The 19501-nt window shown below is 37.5% G+C and overlaps 2 protein-coding genes and 3 pseudogenes across 4 annotated transcripts; 1 reads left to right on the forward strand and 4 right to left on the reverse strand.

Moving 5' to 3' along the window:
- The first annotated feature begins 484 nt into the window (after positions 1 to 484).
- Positions 485 to 4995, forward strand: LOC145205375 (monocarboxylate transporter 12-like). The gene is made up of 6 exons (XM_080078072.1): positions 485 to 703; positions 1649 to 1818; positions 2112 to 2329; positions 2758 to 2885; positions 3561 to 3789; positions 4792 to 4995. Exons 1-6 carry the CDS (start codon positions 536 to 538, stop codon positions 4941 to 4943), a joined length of 1065 nt encoding a protein of 354 aa, XP_079934198.1. The 5' UTR covers positions 485 to 535; the 3' UTR covers positions 4944 to 4995.
- A 477-nt stretch (positions 4996 to 5472) lies between these two features.
- Positions 5473 to 7732, reverse strand: LOC145205371 (arylsulfatase B pseudogene; annotated as a pseudogene).
- Positions 7733 to 9212: 1480 nt separating this feature from the next.
- On the reverse strand, positions 9213 to 11624 carry LOC145205372 (arylsulfatase J pseudogene; annotated as a pseudogene). The gene has a single exon (XR_013853643.1). The product of XR_013853643.1 is annotated as an arylsulfatase J pseudogene (transcript).
- Positions 11625 to 12501: 877 nt separating this feature from the next.
- On the reverse strand, positions 12502 to 14552 carry LOC145205373 (arylsulfatase J pseudogene; annotated as a pseudogene). Its single transcript, XR_013853644.1, has one exon. The product of XR_013853644.1 is annotated as an arylsulfatase J pseudogene (transcript).
- Positions 14553 to 15918: 1366 nt separating this feature from the next.
- Positions 15919 to 18868, reverse strand: LOC145205377 (uncharacterized). The gene is made up of 4 exons (XM_080078074.1): positions 18110 to 18868; positions 17146 to 17290; positions 16968 to 17074; positions 15919 to 16851 (listed from the first exon to the last, which is right to left on the reverse strand). The coding sequence occupies exons 1-4, from the start codon at positions 18362 to 18364 to the stop codon at positions 16606 to 16608; spliced, it is 753 nt and encodes a 250-aa protein (XP_079934200.1). The 5' UTR covers positions 18365 to 18868; the 3' UTR covers positions 15919 to 16605.
- Between the last annotated feature and the right edge of the window lie 633 nt (positions 18869 to 19501).

The raw sequence follows: 19501 nt of genomic DNA on the forward strand, positions 1-19501 counted from the left end.
CATGGGCAACGCAACTACTACAAATTCAAATCCTTGCGGGACTCATACCAGGCAAGGGCATAAATACCAGAGGGCCTGATTTTCGGGCCCGCTTCAGGCATTGGTACTATAAACATACACCAAAAATCAGTGAGCCATTTTCTTTTATAATGCTCAGAAATAAGTGGATGTTGCAAATGAATTAATTTCCTAATTTAATCGACTATTTCTCACACTATTTATCCGTATTGAGGTTTATTTTTACCAAAACAATTTTCCAGATAGATCATGGACTAGTTTAGTTGGATTTGCTACAAATATTTTTTGGTAGGGGGGCACAGGTCTTACGGGTTTACCTATGGGGGCCACGAGACCTGAAAGTTACTTTTAGGGGACCACGGCGCATGAAAGGTTGAGAACCACTGGTATAGTCCAAGTTTTAAATTTTTGGGCTGGTTACATGTAGTGAAAGTTATAAAGTTGGATATTTCAACTAAACTTGATCAACAAAAAAGTAAGTTACCCAAGTAATCCGGTTATATTTACAGGCATCTGTATGGCGAATGTGGGAATATGTTGCATGACTATAGTGACTCGCTACTTCAAGAAACGACTCAATCTCGCCACTCAATTCATCTGCACAGGGATGACAGTTGGTGCCCTTGTTTATTGTCCGGTTTACCAATGGCTCATAGGATATTTTGGATGGAGGGGAGCATTTCAAGTGAGGATGGACTTTTCATAGGGTTTCGCGATGGTTACGATAAGGCCTTAAACCAGTGGTTCTTAACCTGGATTCGATCGAAACCCAGGGGTTCGGCAACGCTGAATCAAGGGTTCGGCGAAGGTCTTTTGAAGTACAAATACTCGGCAAACGTTTTAATCAGACTATAGGGATAGTCGCTAAAAATAGCAATTTTTATTTGCTAGATGGCAAAACATTGGAAGGTTGTAACTAGGTTACATTTGACGTAACAAAGAACACTGTACGCATTGTTCATAAGCAGTAAAGCAACGAATCTTTGTTGGCAGCAAAAACGTATAGTCAAAAGCACAAAATGAGTTCGACCAAAGGCTGAAGAATATCATAGGGGTTCGGCCATGATAAAAGGTTAAGAACCACTGGTTTACACAAAGTTTACTGTCACATATTTTTTCACCCTATGTAATCAGTTTGTGTGTTTCTTAGGGCAATCAAAAACAAGGTCTAATAACTTCACACGTAAATCTATGCGTCGGGTCGGGTTAGGGCCCGAACATTTAAAAATACAGATCACCTACTAAGTAGCTAGTTGCTGGATGTAACCTAATGCACAACAGCCCCCAAAAAATCGTGTTTAGGCCATTGTCTATTATCGTCCATTGAGTGTGTCTTCTTTAGTAGGCAGGCTACAGCTGGCCTGCCAATTACCTTTTGGTCCTAAACAGGCTTCTAAAAAATAATTCGGATCCGGGCCAGGTTAGTGCTCGAATTTCAGGCCAGCTGGTTAACGTTCCCATAAATACTAGGCCGAAAGGAATGCACCTTTGTAAACGCCTAAAGAAAAGCGTTTTAGAGCCATCCTTTCTTCAAAAGGAATGTATATGTCTCGTGGACTAAATCATAACCAAAGTTTTTCTTAACACCAGTATGACAAATATGTAATCTATCGTTTGCTTAATCTTTTAGATAATCGCCGGATTTTTCCTAAACATTGCCGTTGTTGGTGCTCTTATGCGACCTCTAGTGTTGCGAGAAGATTTCGATCCTGGTTTTTTGGAGCAATATAAGATGTCGTTAACCGAGAAATCAAAAACCACCAAAAACATAAACACAGACCCAGACACTTGTTGCGAACAGTACGTTTGTTATCCATATATGTTTTGTGTTTAATTAAAGACCAATATTTTTCCTAAAAGTTGTTACATACCAATTAGTGATCAACTGTTCAGTTTTGCAATTCCTTAGATCTTGCAAAACCAAGAGACTGTAATAAACTTCTTTTAAACCCATGTAAGTCTGTCAGCTGAAAAATTACCACAAATAAATATTAGTTTACTCTGTCTAGTCCGTGAAAGACATGAATTTGTTCACAGCAGGTGGGCTGTAGATTTTTTGTAACTTAGATGACCAAATATTTCCTCCATTGCAGAGAAACCAGTGCGTCAGAAGATTTCCAGTTTTGCGAAAATTCAAAACCAAACATTGTCAAATATGAAACCAATAAGGAAAGACTTACCGCATTTTGCAAACGGGTGCACCTGGACATTTATACGCAACCACTTTTCTATTTGTACACATTCGGATGGGTCACCTTTGCAATGGCTTATTTTTCCAGTTTGACTTACCTTGTTCCATTTGGAATTAACAGTAAGTGTTTTTCGAGAACATTTGAAAATCCTCCTAAAACATGACATGTACACATCAGGCCTATATAAATATCGCCTATAATTCAAAGTGGTTTTATACAACCCAAATTCTTAGTTGTAAAAAACTAGACAATGTATCAAAGCAATACTGCACTAAACCAAGAAAACCTCGTCTAATCCGGACCCGTTTGGACTAAAAAAATTGTCCAGATTGGGCGAAGAGCTGGATTAACTAATGTCGGTTAGTTAAAGCCTTACCACATTACAAATCATTTGTACTCTAAGTTTTGTGCAAATTTGCCGAAGATCCGGAACGATGTTTACTCTACCGATTTTTTTGTAGTAAAATTGATCCCATACCATTTCATTTTCATGCTTGGCCGAAATATATTGCAAACTGAAATGAACGTGTTATTTTGTTGTTGGTAGCTGTGAACCTTACCGCTATGCAATCGTCGTATCTCGTTTCAGCGATGATGACTGGGGAAATAATATCCAGAATTTTATTAGGTATCACTTTTGATAGAATATGTACATCAAAAAAGATCATTTTTTCGGTGAGTTTGGTTACGAACAAACAATAGTCTGTAAAAAAAAATACTGAACCTTCAACGTCCATATATAACCGTGTGCTTTTTATTTAAAATTTACCTGTTTTTTTTCGCTATAGCACAAACCTCACTTTTTGGTTAGTGTAAAGTCAGGCGTGAATCAAGCACGTTTTATTTAAACTTAAGCCCAACTAAGAACCCGACTGGAAATGCACCCGAAAAGCCCGGCGCTACATACAACTATATATAGGCAGTGAACTTTATGCTAACAACCCACTCTGCTGCGCTTGCAATTCGCTGTAAATCTCAAAAAGACATAAAATCAAAATCAGGCCGAAAGATCAACACGGAATTATCAAACGTTGTAATAATATCTATTAACGAAACACAAGAAGTTAGAACATTTAATGATCGTACACAGACCTTTCGAAATCCTATGTAATCATTTTAAACTTTATTATACTTTAAACTAAAATCACCAGTATACTTTAAACTAAAATCACCAAGCTCGTTGCTTGGTGGATGTAGACTACAATGAACCTTATGCTCATTGATTCAAATTTATTTAAGCATTATATATTTATCTTGAAATTAAACTCATAAGGATCATTGACTTCATGTTATTAATATGTTTTGGAGCATTTTTCCGATCAGATATAAAACTACTTGAATTGTTTTCAGGGTATGGCGTGCTTGGTCATGGCCGCAACTTTTCTACTTTTATCATCTCTAAGGAATTACTACGCTTTGCTTTTCTCTTGCGTTTTATTGGGCTTGTGTGGCGGAGGTATGGACGGAATCTATTCTGTGTTTATCGTCGATTTCTTTGGTTTAAAATTATACGCGGCCGTATATGGCTACAGCAACATCATAACTCACTCAGTTGGCATGGCAACAACTGTACTTACAGGTGAGTGGAGTAAATCATTACCCTTGGGACTACATTTAAACATTAGCTATAAAACATATTAAAACCAAAGATACCGGTGCATAATCACAACGCTAACACAGTGGTGGGATTCAAATTTTACGCCAGCCGGTTCTATGACAAAAGTCATATTTTTCAAACCGGTTCGCTGATCTTATACAATTTCGTGAGACCGTTCTCTAGAACCGGTGCGAACCGGCTGATCCCACCACTGCGTTCACATCTTTAGTCACAGTGGACCTTAATGTACTCCGGGAGCTTGTACCGTATTTATTCGATTGTAAGCCGCGGTTTATCAAGTTTTTTTTACCCTACCGTTTGTGCGGCTACCATTTTATGTCATACCGATATTATTTGCACACCCCTGCTTTTTGATTGATTTCACGTTCAATTTTTTGCACATTGACTTTGCATGTTCTTGATAAAACAACTAGTATTTTGTTTAGCATTACACCAGTTCAATGACAAATTTGTTAAATTTACACGTTCTGCTGGGTACAATTATTTGCGAGACTAACATTTGTTGACAAATAGTTGTACTATGCATCAACATAACAAACGTTATTAAACAATATCACCTAACAGGTTTTTTTTAAGGTTTGGTTTGGGTGACCGCTAAGTAGTTTTAAGAGACCGTAAGTGTTTCATTTAAATACCAAAAACTGTAGTTGTAGTTGCAAGTCCAAATTTTGGGAAACCGAAAACACTGTCACCTAACATCACAAAATCGGCTTAAAATCGATGTCCGGTTAACATCCTTTTTTGACACCTTAACATGTGACTCACAATTGAGTAAATACGGTATGGCCATGAAACACATTAAGTCACATGTTGATAGTAGTATCTTAACTTTTGGTTAGGCTACATGAGATCCCAACTAGATTTATTTATAAGACACAAGTAAACTTACTGCTTAACACGTTAACTCGTAATAACTTACTTTGTTAAATTCTAATCAGTTTTGTATTGTTTATGGATTGGCAGGAAAATGTGTGGATGCAACAGGCAAGCTTGAATCAGCGTTTTTCATCGGTTCCGCGGCAGCCGTTCTCTCGTTTTTCCTTTGCCTTTTAATGCGAAAATTTTATTTAAAGTTAAAATTTGATGATAACATAATCAAGTCAGTCGCTCAATAGAAAATTGACCAATCATTATTTTATTCATTAAACATTATTTACTGACACCTTTCTAGTGGTTTGGGTGTGTGTGTCTAATTTGCACTTACAAGTTAGCTTTTGAATTCGTTTGCAAAAAATGAAAAAAAATCATACATGTCCGAAATAATTTTGTTACTTCCTGAAATTGGAAAAAATACTTTCAACGCCAAAATACTCGTGGTGTATGCTTACTTCAATCAAAAATGGAATAGTTCACGACATTCCACTGTAAAATACAGTACCTCTTCAACCGTTTTGGCATTGATCTGGCTCCTGCAGAATTTCCGTGTCCTCAAAAAATAGTAAAATGTACCAAATACTTTTAAAAACTTACCATAAAGTAATACCGTATGTGTTTAAACATTGAAAGTTGGGCCTTGAACGCTTTACACAACCTTAAAGGTAATGACTGGAACGGTACAGCAAAATGTTGATATTGGACGTTGCTTGTAGCACTCAAGTGGGCATGTATTTTACATCAAATAAGTTACATTTGTGGGAACATATCTGTAACATACAGTTAATAGGTCATATTGTATGTGAAAGGAAACAACTCAGTTCTACCTATTACACAACTATGATGAAGTGAATCAGTTTGAACAGCAACATTTTATGGCACTAGTTAATAATTGCAAAAAAGTGGTACCACTTGTTATCTAGATCACGAGGTCCTAACACCTAGTTTTATTGTTTGTGGTTTACAGAGTGACTTTTTAATCCTACAATCATTTAGTATTAGCATATAAAAATCATACAATATTGCAATTGCTAAACACAGAATGAAAAATATAGCTAGTAAAATTTCTCAAGGCAAAATGTAAACAAACAGTGAAAAATAACTTAGGTATATATATGCATCACAAGTTGTTTCATGAGGAATCCTGAAGATTAAGTAAAATATGGAATAAGTATTTTTAATCAGTGAAATGTAAATTGATTTTAGGGTTTTACTTTTCCCATGGTCCCCAAAAATCTCCATGATACTTTGGGTTTGCATTTGGATCCTGCGGAGGAAACCGAACAGGCACAGCAGTCGCATTGTAAGCTGCCAATTTTACAAGCAAAGTATCAACAATATCTGGGTACTTCTCAGAGACTTCTACATGCTCATAGGGATCATTTGCTATGTTAAAAAGTCGCACAAGTTTGCTATTGTCAGAATTGGTGGGAAAACCTGGATGCTCTGAGTTTTCAAGAGGTGAAACCCAACTTTCAGTTTGGTTCCACTCTGGGGGTTCAATCCACCTGTCATCTCCCTGTTCTCCAGTCAGTAACTTCCAATCATCTGACCTTATACCAGCATGCACAGATGTATCAAATCCCATTCTTACAGTACTGCCTTCAAACTTAGTTTTGGTATAGAGTGGAGTAAACAACGGGTCAATATTATGCAAAATTTCTGACCTCTTGGAAGGTGCATACTTCGATATAGTTTGCCATTGGTCAAAGCCATCAAGAGGTTGTGTGTTGTTAACAAATGGACAGTTACTAGCAGACATAATAGTGGGAAACCAATCAGATATATGTATCATCTCTTTGTTGGGTTTGTTGTTGGGGTTTGGGAGTTTTAGCGCTTCACTATGGACAAATCCTACTCCACGAACACCACCCTCCCATAGGGTAAGTTTCCGCCCTCGTAATGGCCAGTTATTTCCACCAGATAAAGTCTGACCACCATTGTCTGCTGAAAATATAAGAATGGTATCATTCCACATGTTGGCTGATTTTAAATGGTCAGTAATGTTTTTGATAGCTTCATCCATTGCTGCAACCATGCCACCATAGATTCTCCGGTTGTCATCTTTAATGTGCTCAAATGGTTTTAGATACGAATCTGGAACTTGCATTGGTGAATGGACAGACTGAAATGCTATGTACAAGAACATAGGCTTTGTCTTGTCCGTATTATCAATTGCTTCTTTTGCCTTCCTAGCGAAAAGGTGGGCTGAATACTCCCCATATGTTTCATTAGTAGGTCCTTCATTTGAATCCATATCAAAACCACAGTATTCCTTACCTTGGCACCTCCACCTCGTGTAGTAGTCCTCACCACCAGTCAAATAGCCAAAATAGGAATTAAATCCTCTGTTCCATGGCAAGTAGCTGTTTTCATAAAAACCAAGATGCCATTTTCCTACCATATGTGTATCATACCCACACTGTCTTAATTGTTCTGGCAGTATTATATTATCTAACGGCAGACCGTTTTTTTGCAGTGGTGTTATCACATAATGTTGTAGGCCAGTGTGGATTTGATACCTGCCACTCATTAGCTGGCTTCTCGATGGAGAACAGATTGGTTGAACATAGTAGTTTTCCAGTCTAATACCAGACATAGCAAGTGAGTCAAGAAATGGTGTCTTCATGTCCGAATGGTGCTGCACTGCATGGTAGCCAATATCATTGTAACCATAGTCATCAGCAAGAATCACAACAATGTGGGGTTTGCCATTGCATAACGATATAACACAGAAAATAAACGCAACAAACGTCAACAGCAGATTGCAACAATGCATCTTGTTTCACTAGACTGAAAATAAACACAATATTTTACTTCCACGTACAACACTGGGAGCTGACCAGTAAATTTTTGCAACTAACAACAAATCAGCAAAACGCTAGACTGATCACTCGGCAAGTCAAATGAGAAAAAACACTCGTCACGATTTCTGTAAGCGCAAGTCAAAACTGGCAACTTGCCCAGTGCATTAAAATTAAATGTTTATTGTAGAGAAACACTCAAATAACATGAATACATACTCTGTTGTTTCTTTATAATAATAATAAATCAGAATAAAATAACTAAACTAAACCAGCTGTAAGAACTTTAGAATCAAGTGTTGAAAGATTAATTCCATGACGTTTATTTTGTTTGGTACGCATGATTGAACGTGGTGAGTGCGCAAAATCATAGAAATCTTAATCTGGAGATAGTTTTCGGTCAACGTTAGAATAGGAATTTGAATTGTTTAAAAAGGCATCTTTTCACTTGTTTGAGCCTTATATTTTATAGTGGACACCGGTTATTTACTTGTTTATAGTGGACACCCGTTTTTTTACGCCGCATGACATTATAATTACAAATTCTTTTCTTGCTTACCGTGGCTGGGTTAGCCAGCAGTTAACTCAAGACTAAATTCGTTTTTATAGCCATTCAAAAGGTAAGCGATTCTCATTTTACAGCAGTTGGTACGTCAAAAAAATAGAAATGCACCTAGCGCAAGAATGTTTGCAAATCACTTCACTTCATATCTTTTGCACAAATCTTAATAGCACCGACGTGAATTATGTAACTATCCTGCTACTATTATCATAACACCTGCACTTTGCTTCTAAAAGCTTTTAGTCGTAGACAACCAAGGTTCGATACAGTGGCAAACAACCTGCATGTGTTTTGTGTTGTTGATGTCTGTACAATGACCGCTTTTTAGCATTATTCACTGTCACTATAGTATCACTTCTACTAACAAATTTTCCTGTTGTAACGCAAACTACAAATTCAATTGGTATTACCAGTAAAGTATATGTAAACTTAACTGTTATTGCACTTCAGCGCGTGCGCGCGTATGTGTGTGAGTGGGTTTGTCTTTGCACGTCTTTGTTGTGATGACTTGCACTTTATCTCACTTTGAAACTATTTAAACATATCAAGCACCGCGTGCTGTGTGAACTAACATAATTACTTGCAAGTGTGCTAATGTTTGGTAGTTGCATGAGCAGATAATTTGCTGCAGTTGTTTCCACAGGCATCTGCAACTGGCTAGGACATGGTCAACTCCTGAAGCCCTGAACCCCTCTCTGAGACGCGACCACCCAAAGACTCATTTTTAATGTTATTTTTCTTTGTTTATTTGTTAATTGTTTATTTATCTGTTTGTATATTTTGTGCCATTCTTTTTTTAGTACTGTTTAATAATATACTGAAACTATCCAACAGGGTTTCTTTTCCTGTTGATCCCCACCCTCTTTCCCTAACACAGGTGGTTAGCTTTTAGGTCCCAACCTGACTGGTTCCACCAACGTTGCTTTTAGTTCATGGTCACACTTTTAGTTTCTGCTGATGTCTGCATATCTCTTTATCTTTTTGCCAAATGCACAAACACAACTTATTATTCCCAGCAGAAGTCCAAGCCTTTAACTCTGTCTCCCACAACAAGCTGGCAAACGTCGTTACGTTCTCACAATGTAGAAGAACAGACCGATTTTAGCTCCATTCTAAGGTTGAGTTTAGTCTGTCAAAATTAAGAATTTTAAAGTTGAGATGACTTTATTTCGTCGGTGAGACAAATCGGATCAGAAAAATTGCGCTAAAATATTGACCAGGCCGGAAATAGCTGTGCAATGTTGGGACGTTACAAAGCGCGATAAAGGTAAGGGCGCAATTGGTGGAAAGATGATAAGCGGCTGCAGCTACGCCGTTACTAAAAAGCGTTATGTGACAGGGACTCACAATAGATGGTTGGCGCATTGGAACATCAGGACTGAGGGGGAGCAACGTTGGTGGGACCAGTCAAGTTGGGACCTAAAAGCTAACCACCTGTGTTAGGGAAAGAGGGTGGGGTTCAACAGGAAAATGAACCCCCAAAAGAAACCCTGTTGGATAGTATCTGGCACCAGAAAAAAGTGCATCAATTTTGAATGACAAAATAAAAAAAACAGTATTATGAATGTAGAAAGAGGTATACATCAGATGTTCATGAAGAATTTTAAAATTGCACCACTACAAAAACGAATTAACATGTAGGATTTTGTAACCATTTCAAAGTTTTAAACCTGCAGTTTTTGAACATTACTTCTCCCAAGGTCCCCAAAAACCACCGTGGTATTTAGGGTTTGAATTTGGATCCAGTGGAGGATAGCGTACAGGTACAGCAGTCGCATTGTAAGCTGCCAATTTCACAAGCAAAGTATCAACTATATCTGGGTAACGCTCGGAGACCTCTAAACGCTCATAGGGATCATTTGCTATGTTAAAAAGTCGCACAAGTTTGGCAGGATCAGAATTGGTTGGAAAACCTGGATGCTCTGGATTTTCAAGGGGTGAAACCCAACTTTCAGTTTGGTTCCACTCTGGAGGTTCAATCCACCTGTCATCTCCAGGTTCTCCTGTTAGTAACTTCCAATTGTCTGACCTTATACCAGCATGCACAGATGTATCAAATCCCATTCTTACAGTATTGCCTTTAAACTTGGTTCCGGTATACAGTGGAGTAAACAATGGGTCAATATTATGCAAAATTTCTGACCTCTTGGAAGGTGCATACTTTGAAATAGTTTGCCACTGGTCAAAGCCATCAAGAGGCTGTGTGTTGTTAACTAAGGGGCAATTACTGGCAGACATAATAGTTGGAAACCAATCAGATATATGTATCATCTCTTTGTTGGATTTGTAATTAGGTTTTGGCAATTTTAGCGCTTCACTATGGACAAATCCCACTCCACGAACACCACCCTCCCATAGGGTAGCTTTGCGACCTCTTAATGGCCAGTTATTTCCACCACGTAAAGTCTGACCACCATTGTCAGCTGAAAATATTAGGATGGTGTCATTCCACATGTTGGCTGATTTTAAATGGTCAGTAATATTTTTGATAGCTTCATCCATTGCTGCAACCATGCCACCATACATCATGCGGTTGTAGTCTTTAATGTGCTCAAATGGTTTTAAGTAAGAATCTGGTACCTCCATTGGTGCATGGACGGACTGAAGAGCAATATACAAAAACATAGGTTTTGACTTATCAGTTTTATCGATTGCTTCCTTTGCTTTTCTAGCAAAAAGGTGGGCTGAATACTCCCCATATGTTTCATTAGTAGGTCCTTCATTAGAATCCATATCAAAACCACAGTATTCTTTACCATGGCATTTCAACCTTGTGTAGTAGTCCTCAGAACCAGTAAAATAGCCAAAATAGGAATTAAATCCTCTGTTCCATGGCAAAAAGGCCTTTTCATAAAAACCAAGATGCCATTTTCCAATCATATGTGTATCATACCCACACTGCCTTAATTGCTCTGGCAGTATTATATTATCTAGTGGCAGACCATTGGCTTGTGTTGGTTTAATGACAGAATGTTGAAGGCCAGTGTGGATTTGATACCTGCCACTCATTAGCTGACTTCTTGACGGGGAACAGATTGGTTGAACATAGTAGTTTTCCAGTTTTATACCAGACATAGCAAGCGAGTCAAGAAATGGTGTCTTCATATCGGAATGGTGGAACTTAGCATGGTAGCCAATATCATTGTAACCATAGTCATCAGCAAGTATTACAACAATGTGAGGTTTGCCGTTGCAAATGCATACACTGCCTAAACCAAAAGCAGCAAATGCTAACAGCAAATTTACGTGGTACATTCCTACTAACACCTGAAAGTACAAACGGCAATATGGTAACAACCACCAAATTGTTACTGCATGCCATGTTGATTTCAAAATCGAACCAAATCATCAAATTGCTGACATCAGAAACTGGTAAGTTAAGGTTTGCAGACGTCTGTAAAACCTTAAGTAGTCTGCGGCCACTTCGCAATAAGTACAAAGTTTTCCACTGAGGCAGGTCCACACTCACAGAGGCAAGAATATCAGACTTAAAAATGTTAAGAAACACGTCTACAATGGGTGCTGACCCTTTGTACTCGTACATATAAACTACACAACAATTGCTGTTGTGTTATTTTCTGCCAAACAGCATTTACCCAGTAGTTCGGATCACCAAAAATCATTGGTTTTCGAAACCAGTTGCAATTTTGCGTTCACGTTTGTTTACTTGATGCGCATGACTGAACTTGGTAGGTACGTAATAATTCGGAAGCAATCGAACCATACAAATTATAAACTGTAAGTAAAATATTTTGACATGTCTTCAGTATGATTAGTTAAAATATACGCAAGTCTTGCCCATGTTAATCTCAGGTGAACTTAGTAAAACGTTATATTGCTGTCCTCTTTTGTTTGTACTATGAGAGAATTCCTAATACCATTTGGTTTTGGAATCATACAGTCAATCTGAGCTCAAATGGGCCAATGAGTGTTTTAAAAGTTTTATAATTTCTTTAAACAGACCGACCCATCATAAAATAGTACAATAAGAACGATTGTTGGTATTTACTTTAAAAATACCAATACCACGCTACCAAGCGCTGTCATTTTGCAACGCATAAGAAAAGCATTTGTTTTGAAACAATCTCCCATAACGGGCTGGCAAGGCAAGCTTAGTTATGTTCTCAAAAATTAGAAGAACAGACTGATTGTAGGTCAGTCATTCTAACGTTGAGTTTAGTTACATTAGGTATTTTCTTTCTTTACCTTTTTCAAAGCAAAATATGTTGAGAACATAAATGGGATTCAAACATCAAAAACGCTCAATGTGCTATTTAGCTCTCCAATGTCGTGACTAATGTCAAGTTATGCCTTTTTACAGGCTTCATGTCCAGGGCTGTACTTTGAAAACCTCAACGTTACTTCAAGACTTGATTCTACCAACACTGGTGTACAAGCATACTTTGTTGGTTTGGTTTGAAATCTTCTCCCATATGACAGTTATACAGTGTTTTCTAACACCATATTGTTTTACTACGATTCCCAATAAAAAGGCAAATTATAGCAAATGAAGAAATTTGAAAGTGCATTAATTTTGCATAATAGAATACAATATACAGTGTAAAGAATATTGAAGAAATTGTGCATCAGATGTTCATGAAAAATCATAAAATAGCACCAACACAAAACACAAACTAACACGTTGGCTTTTTTAATCATTCCAAGGTTTTGAACCTGCAGTTTTTAAACTTTACTTTTCCCATGGTCCCCAAAAATCTCCATGGTATTTAGGATTTGCATTTGGATCTTGTGGAGGATAACGGACAGGTACAGCAGTCGCATTGTAAGCAGCCAATTTTACAAGCAAAGTATCAACTATGTCTGGGTACTTCTCAGAGACCTCTACTCGCTCATAAGGGTCATTTGCTATGTCAAAAAGTCGCACAAGTTTGGCAGGATCAGAATTGGTTGGAAAACCTGGATGCTCTGGATTTTCAAGGGGTGAAACCCAACTTTCAGTTTGGTTCCACTCTGGAGGTTCAATCCACCTGTCATCTCCCTGTTCTCCAGTCAGTAACTTCCAATTATCGGACCTGATACCAGCATGCACAGATGTATCAAATCCCAATCTTACAGTATTGCCTTGAAATTTGGTCCCTGTATAAAACTTTGTATACAATGGGTCAATATTATGCAGAATTTCTGACCTCTTGGAAGGTGCATACTTTGAAATAGTTTGCCACTGGTCAAAGCCATCAAGAGGTTGTGTGTTGTTAACCAAGGGGCAATTACTAGCAGACATAATAGTGGGAAACCAATCAGATATATGTATCATCTCTTTGTTGGATTTGTTGTTGGGGTTTGGCAGTTTTAGCGCTTCACTATGGACAAACCCTACTCCACGAACACCACCCTCCCATAGGGTAGCTTTGCGACCTCTTAATGGCCAGTTATTTCCACCAGATAGAGTCTGGCCACCATTGTCAGCTGAAAATATGAGAATGGTATCATTCCACATGTTGGCTGATTTTAAATGGTCAGTAATATTTTTGATAGCTTCATCCATTGCTGCAACCATGCCACCATACATTCTGCGTTTGTAGTCTTTAATATGTTCAAATGGTTTTAAGTAAGAATCTGGTACCTCCATTGGTGAATGGACAGACTGAAGAGCAATATACAAGAACATAGGTTTCGACTTATCAGTCTTATCAATTGCTTCTTTTGCTTTCCTAGCAAAAAGGTGGGCTGAATACTCCCCATATGTTTCATTAGTAGGCCCTTCATTGGAATCCATATCAAAACCACAGCAGTCTTTAGTCCAGCACCTATATTTAGTATAGTAGTCCTCACCACCAGTCAAATAACCAAAATAGGAATTAAACCCTCTGTTCCATGGCAAGTAGCTGTTTTCATAAAAACCAAGATGCCATTTTCCCACCATATGTGTATCATACCCACACTGCCTTAATTGCTCCGGCAGTATTATATTATCTAGTGGCAGACCATTGGCTTGTGTTGGTGTTATGACAGAATGTTGTAGGCCAGTGTGGATTTGATACCTGCCACTCATTAGTTGACTTCTGGAAGGGGAACAAATGGGTTGGATGTAATAGTTTTCCAGTCTTATACCAGACATAGCAAGCGAGTCAAGAAATGGTGTCTTCATGTCTGAATGATGGTGCACTGCATGGTAGCCAATATCGTTGAAACCATAGTCATCAGCAAGTATCACAACAATGTGAGGTTTGCCATTGCAAATGCATATACTGCTTAAAACAAAAGCAGCAAATGCTAACAGCAAATTTACGTGGTACATTCCTACTATTACCTGAGAGTACAAACAACAAAATGCTAACACCACCAAATTTCTACTGCATGCCCAACCAAATCATCAAATTGCTAACATCAGAAACTTTTAGTCTGCAGAAGTGTGTAAAACCTTAAGTAGTCTGCAGCCACTTTGCAACAAGTAAAAAGTTTTACCCCACACAAAGGCAAGAATAGTCAAAGAACCGATCTAATAATGTTAGAAACTTCTACAATGGGTACTGATTTTTTAATTATCAAAATATACTCAACCAAAAGCAAGTTAAAGTTTATTTGAAATTTCAATACTGATACGACATTAGTAACATTCATAACCAAAAGAATTGAACCAAAACTATTGAAAAAAGTTTGTATTCGTACACATAAACTACATAGCAATAGGTGTTGCATTATTCGCTGCTAAACAGCGCTTACCCAAAAGTTCGGATCACCAAAATTCATTCGTTTCCCAAACCAGTTGCAAATTTGCAATCACGTTTGTTTACATTATGCGCATGACTGAACTTGGTAACTAACTACGTCAAATTTCGGAAGGTTTTTAACATGTCTTGCATATAATCAGTTAAAATAAACCCAAATCTTGCCCATGTTAATCTCATGTGGGCTTAATAAAACATTATACTGCTATCTTCTTTTGTTTCAACGACAAAATTCCTACAGTCAATCTCGATTTAAATGGACCAAAGAATATTTAAAAAAAGTTTTATAATGTAATGAAATAGACTAACCCATTATAAAATAGTAGAATAAGGCATGAAATGTTTGCCACCCACACGATTGTCGGTACTTCCTTTAAAAATGCCACGTTAACCAAACGCTATCATTGTCTCACGCACAAGAAACAATGGACATTTGTTTCAAAACAATCGACCCGCACATCAATAGAATGCATTCTATTGATCACACAAAATATGACAGAGCAATATTTTATAGTCTTAAACACAATGGATCATTAAAGCCCTCTTGGTTAATGGTTTAGAGTCGTTTTTAGGTTTTGTACCAGAGTAAATCATATCATTATCCAACCAAACTATTGACTGCGAACGCAAAAAAAATTCCGCATAGACATAATGGTTTTACTCCAGTAGTCAACAAAGGTTTAACAAAGCTTTACGCCTTAACATATGTGCCGTATTCCATAAATGCGTTCCATTGAGTTAACAACTATAAGTATTTTTGTACACCGTTGTCATAAAGTGGCTTTACTTTTATTCGTTTAAAACAGCGGTGGGCAACCTACGGCCCGCGGGCCGCATCCGGCCCGCGAGCAACTTTGGAGCGGCCCGCGACTCGTATTTTATTTTAATCGGTCAGACGGAATGTGTGTGTAAAATCCCATTTTTGTACCAAAGAGTTGTTGCATTGAACGTTGATAGTTATTAGTTGATTACTAAGAATAAGTATTGTGACATACAATGACAAAATTGTTGTGTGTTTGACTTTGCCTAGCAGTGCTATGTTGCATGACCATCGTTGCGGCCCGCCTCCTCAATATATCATTACTTTTTGGCCCGCGCATGCAAAAAGGTTGCCCACCTTTGGTTTAAAACATCATAGTATCATAGATTTAATTTATCACGATACATCTCATACATTGCCAGCAGTGTACTCTAATCCTCTATTGTGTTATAATATTGACTGTATGGCTGTAATTATACGATGCTGGGCATATAGGCGTCGATTTGTTAATTATTTGCAAAATTGAGAATGTAACCTTCAGGTTTTGGAAACATGCCATTCCGTTAGCTGTTGTGTTTTTAAACCGTTGTTGCAGCGCATGCGTTTGAATGGGTGTCCTTGATCACAATGACAAATTTTGGGTTTACTCGTTTTGTTTTGTTTTTTAATCACACAGTTATACCAATAATCCTTACTTTTTCCGTTGTGTAACAAACTTCGAAACAATTGCGTTTATCATGATTACATCCGTACATATTATAAACAACCGGTTAAAACCAGCTTAACACATATAGCCATGAAAGTGGTATTTCTTACAATATTTTTAAACAGCAAAAACAGGGCTGAGAATACATACACTGTATAATAGCCTACATGTAGATAGGCTACAATGCAGCACAAAAAATCACATATGCAGTTGTTATAGATAACAATACGAGGTATTGCATAACAACCATAGCCTACACAATCATATCATAATAATTTAGGTTGGATTTTGTGTAAAATAAAAATTTGATTAAATTGTAATGCAAAACAGCAAAAAACAATCAAAAACGAATTGTATGTCGACAAACACAATTTCTTGATTAGTTAGAACCAGGTAAATATTTTGTAAACAAGAAAAGCAACCAGTGCTGCATAGAAAAACATACACATCACTAAATGTCGTTCAAAGGCTTTTACTGATTCGTTCGTTTTTCTGTATTCCTCAAACATTTCGGCACCTTTGTTTTTGTGTGGAAATGGAACTTCGGGCACATCAACATTGAGAAACTTGCACAAGGGGTCCCAGCCATCAGAGGGTTTGTAGACCAAAAGTCTGTTTTTTGGGGCTCGCTTTAAAACAAAGGCACAATTCAAGTTATGACACTATGACTATATGATTTTAGTCCAAAACTTAGCTGATAAGAAAAACAGGACCACGGAAGAATTTACGGAAGAATCCAGCTTACCTCCTTTACATAAAGGTTATGTTGTCTGAACATCCGCCTGATCGAATTTTCGTTCAGCAGAGTAACTTGGTCGAAAGGCCAACATGAACGACCGCCGCACAGTGCAACTGTAAACAGAATCTTTTAAGCAACTGGTTACATGCCGGCTAGACACAAACAATGAAAACAATAAACTTACAACAATGCCATCGGTAGTTCAGCCTCGAAATCCCCATTAAAGTAAAGTTTTGTATCAACCGCAACACCAAACTACTGTTAACAGCATTTATCTGCTTTACGAAACTCGGATACCATTGATCTTCGTCTCTGTCCATTAAAATGATCTAAAAATAAATAAATAAGTTCAAGACATAGCACCAAACACTTTGTAATTAACCTAATATGTTGCACTAAGGCTAAGTTACAAATTGCATGAACCAAATTAGGATTTGTACAAACAGATACGACATTGGCTATAGTAAACAAGGCAAACATTTCGGTTTATTTTGCACCTATCTCGCAGTAGGCTACAACCGAAGTATTCAGAAAACACATTTTCCAACCATATTTTAAGCGAATATGCTTCACAGGCGCCGTTTTTGGTCAAAAATAATACAGAGGATTTAGGGAAAAACATAAATCATATATTGTCCGATTTTTTACAAACTTGGAGCTTTAACGCGAATTTGATTAGCCAAGTTGTTGGAAAACAAAAGTTTCATTCAATTTGGCCGGTAAAATTTGTGTTAAAGCTCTCTAGTTTATAAAATTCAGACAATTTATGCGTATTCCCATTATGTTAGAGTTAGACTGAGGCTCTATCGCAGGGGCAACCCCTGGCACGCGTGCCAAAGTTTGCGTGTTTATATTGAAGTAACAATTTAACCTGTCACACTGCTTGTTTATAGTTTTTGTCATGTCATTGTCTTAAAATTCAGCCTTACATGCACAAAACACTCTGCTTTCTCTTTATTATTGATATCTGCTGGCACGAACCACTATTATTTAGAAAAACGTTGGCACGCGAGGTCATTAACACATGGAAATAACAAGTAAATTGGCACGCGTCACCTAAAAGGTTGCCGACCCCTGCTCTATCGCGTAACAAATTGGTTGAACAGCCTGTTTTGTATAGATTTTAATAAAAACCGTAGCCTACTTACCTTTGCCTCGGGAAAGGCCTCAGCTAGCTCTTCCCAGTAAAAACAAGCGGGCGTATCAAAAATCGCATCTACGTCGTCATACATTTGCCTCAAAAGGTCTACAGTCGGTCCTTCCTTGAATATCTTCATCCATTGTTTGTGCAAGAAGTATGAATTTTCTGGATAATCGTAGAGTCTGTTATAACCCAAGAAGTGTAGGGCACAGTTCATAGTTTTGGTGCCGGTTTTCGGCAACCCAGCTACGATTACTTTCATGGTTTCGGTCTTTTGGGTGTACTCTACAAAGTTACACACAACAAGGGTTAAAAAGGTGATTTTCAGCCCATAACTTTTTAGTGCTTGAGAGATTTTTGCACCTCAACAAAGCAAATCTCGGAGTATTTAATTTTAAACCCTGGTAAAAAAAGAGGCCGCACATTTGAAACATGTTTTGTCTCCTGCTTTTTTGGAAGGTCATTGTGTGGTCAAGTAGCTTGTAGCCCAAGTGGGTACTTATTTAATTGTTTTGGTTACTAAAATAAGCTTGTAGCGTCAGGTTAGAAAAGAAAAGTTATCGAAATAAGTTTCTGCTCATCTTTGAATATTAAAAACAATTCATTAAAAAATCCACACAAAAAAAACTTTCTGCTACAACTTCGAGTTGGTTTTGTACTTTCACCTTCTCCAATTCACCACTCTGCTGGAACACTAAGATTAGGCTACTTTTTACCTCACAATGTCCGACTTTATATAGCCTACCGTCAAGGTCAGATTCTGTACATTAGAGTCTAATGATTAGACTTTCCGCTAAGATGAGTTTTTCGAAAACAAAGTGCTACGCTCTGGTAACATTTACTCTTTATATTAATTGGAACTCAGCCACGGTGCGTGTTTGTTTGTCTTGGCATCGGTGCTGGTCAAACTGATTGCCCCGTGCTTATGCAAACACAAAACCCTGTATTAGCTGGCTTTACCATGTAACCAGCGTTTCGCAGAAAAGTTAGTTTCCAGTAAATTAAACTGTTGTAAAATAAAACCTGTAAACGCAGTTCTCGCAAAAAACATTGTAATTATAAATGTTAACTTTTTCTTTCATACAGTTTTTGGTAAATATGGCCTGCATACACATAAAATCTGAATCAATTACATGTTTTTGGGTAATCGGCTGGAATTATTATAAATCGTGTAAAACAAATTTTTGCAATCAGTCTTTCAAGATCTTTAGTCTTGCGGGGGGCGTATTTTTAATATTGTGGTATTTTACCAATACATATAAGCAATATCTCGTTTTGGTTTTACGCAGTCGAAAGGCTAATCTTCTTACACAGAGGTATCAGATTCTATTTGATTAAAGAACCGATGATAACTTTAAGGCGTCATATTTGTTCCTTTCATCTGCAACTGAACCCATTC

Source organism: Phallusia mammillata, chromosome 8, assembly GCF_965637545.1.
Source record: "Phallusia mammillata chromosome 8, kaPhaMamm4.hap1.1, whole genome shotgun sequence".
NCBI lineage: Eukaryota > Metazoa > Chordata > Ascidiacea > Phlebobranchia > Ascidiidae > Phallusia > Phallusia mammillata.

Excerpts from the sequence above, each read along its gene's own strand:
- LOC145205375 (XM_080078072.1), top strand. The coding sequence starts at position 536 with ATGGCGAATGTGGGAATATGTTGCATGACTATAGTGACTCGCTACTTC. Across the intron at positions 1,819-2,111 it reads CCAGACACTTGTTGCGAACA|AGAAACCAGTGCGTCAGAAG; the intron begins GTACGTTTGTTA and ends CCTCCATTGCAG. Across the intron at positions 2,330-2,757 it reads TGTTCCATTTGGAATTAACA|CTGTGAACCTTACCGCTATG; the intron begins GTAAGTGTTTTT and ends TGTTGTTGGTAG.
- LOC145205377 (XM_080078074.1), bottom strand. The coding sequence starts at position 18,364 with ATGAAAGTAATCGTAGCTGGGTTGCCGAAAACCGGCACCAAAACTATG. Across the intron at positions 17,291-18,109 it reads AGGCCTTTCCCGAGGCAAAG|ATCATTTTAATGGACAGAGA; the intron begins GTAAGTAGGCTA and ends ATTTATTTTTAG. Across the intron at positions 16,852-16,967 it reads ATAACCTTTATGTAAAGGAG|CGAGCCCCAAAAAACAGACT; the intron begins GTAAGCTGGATT and ends TTTGTTTTAAAG.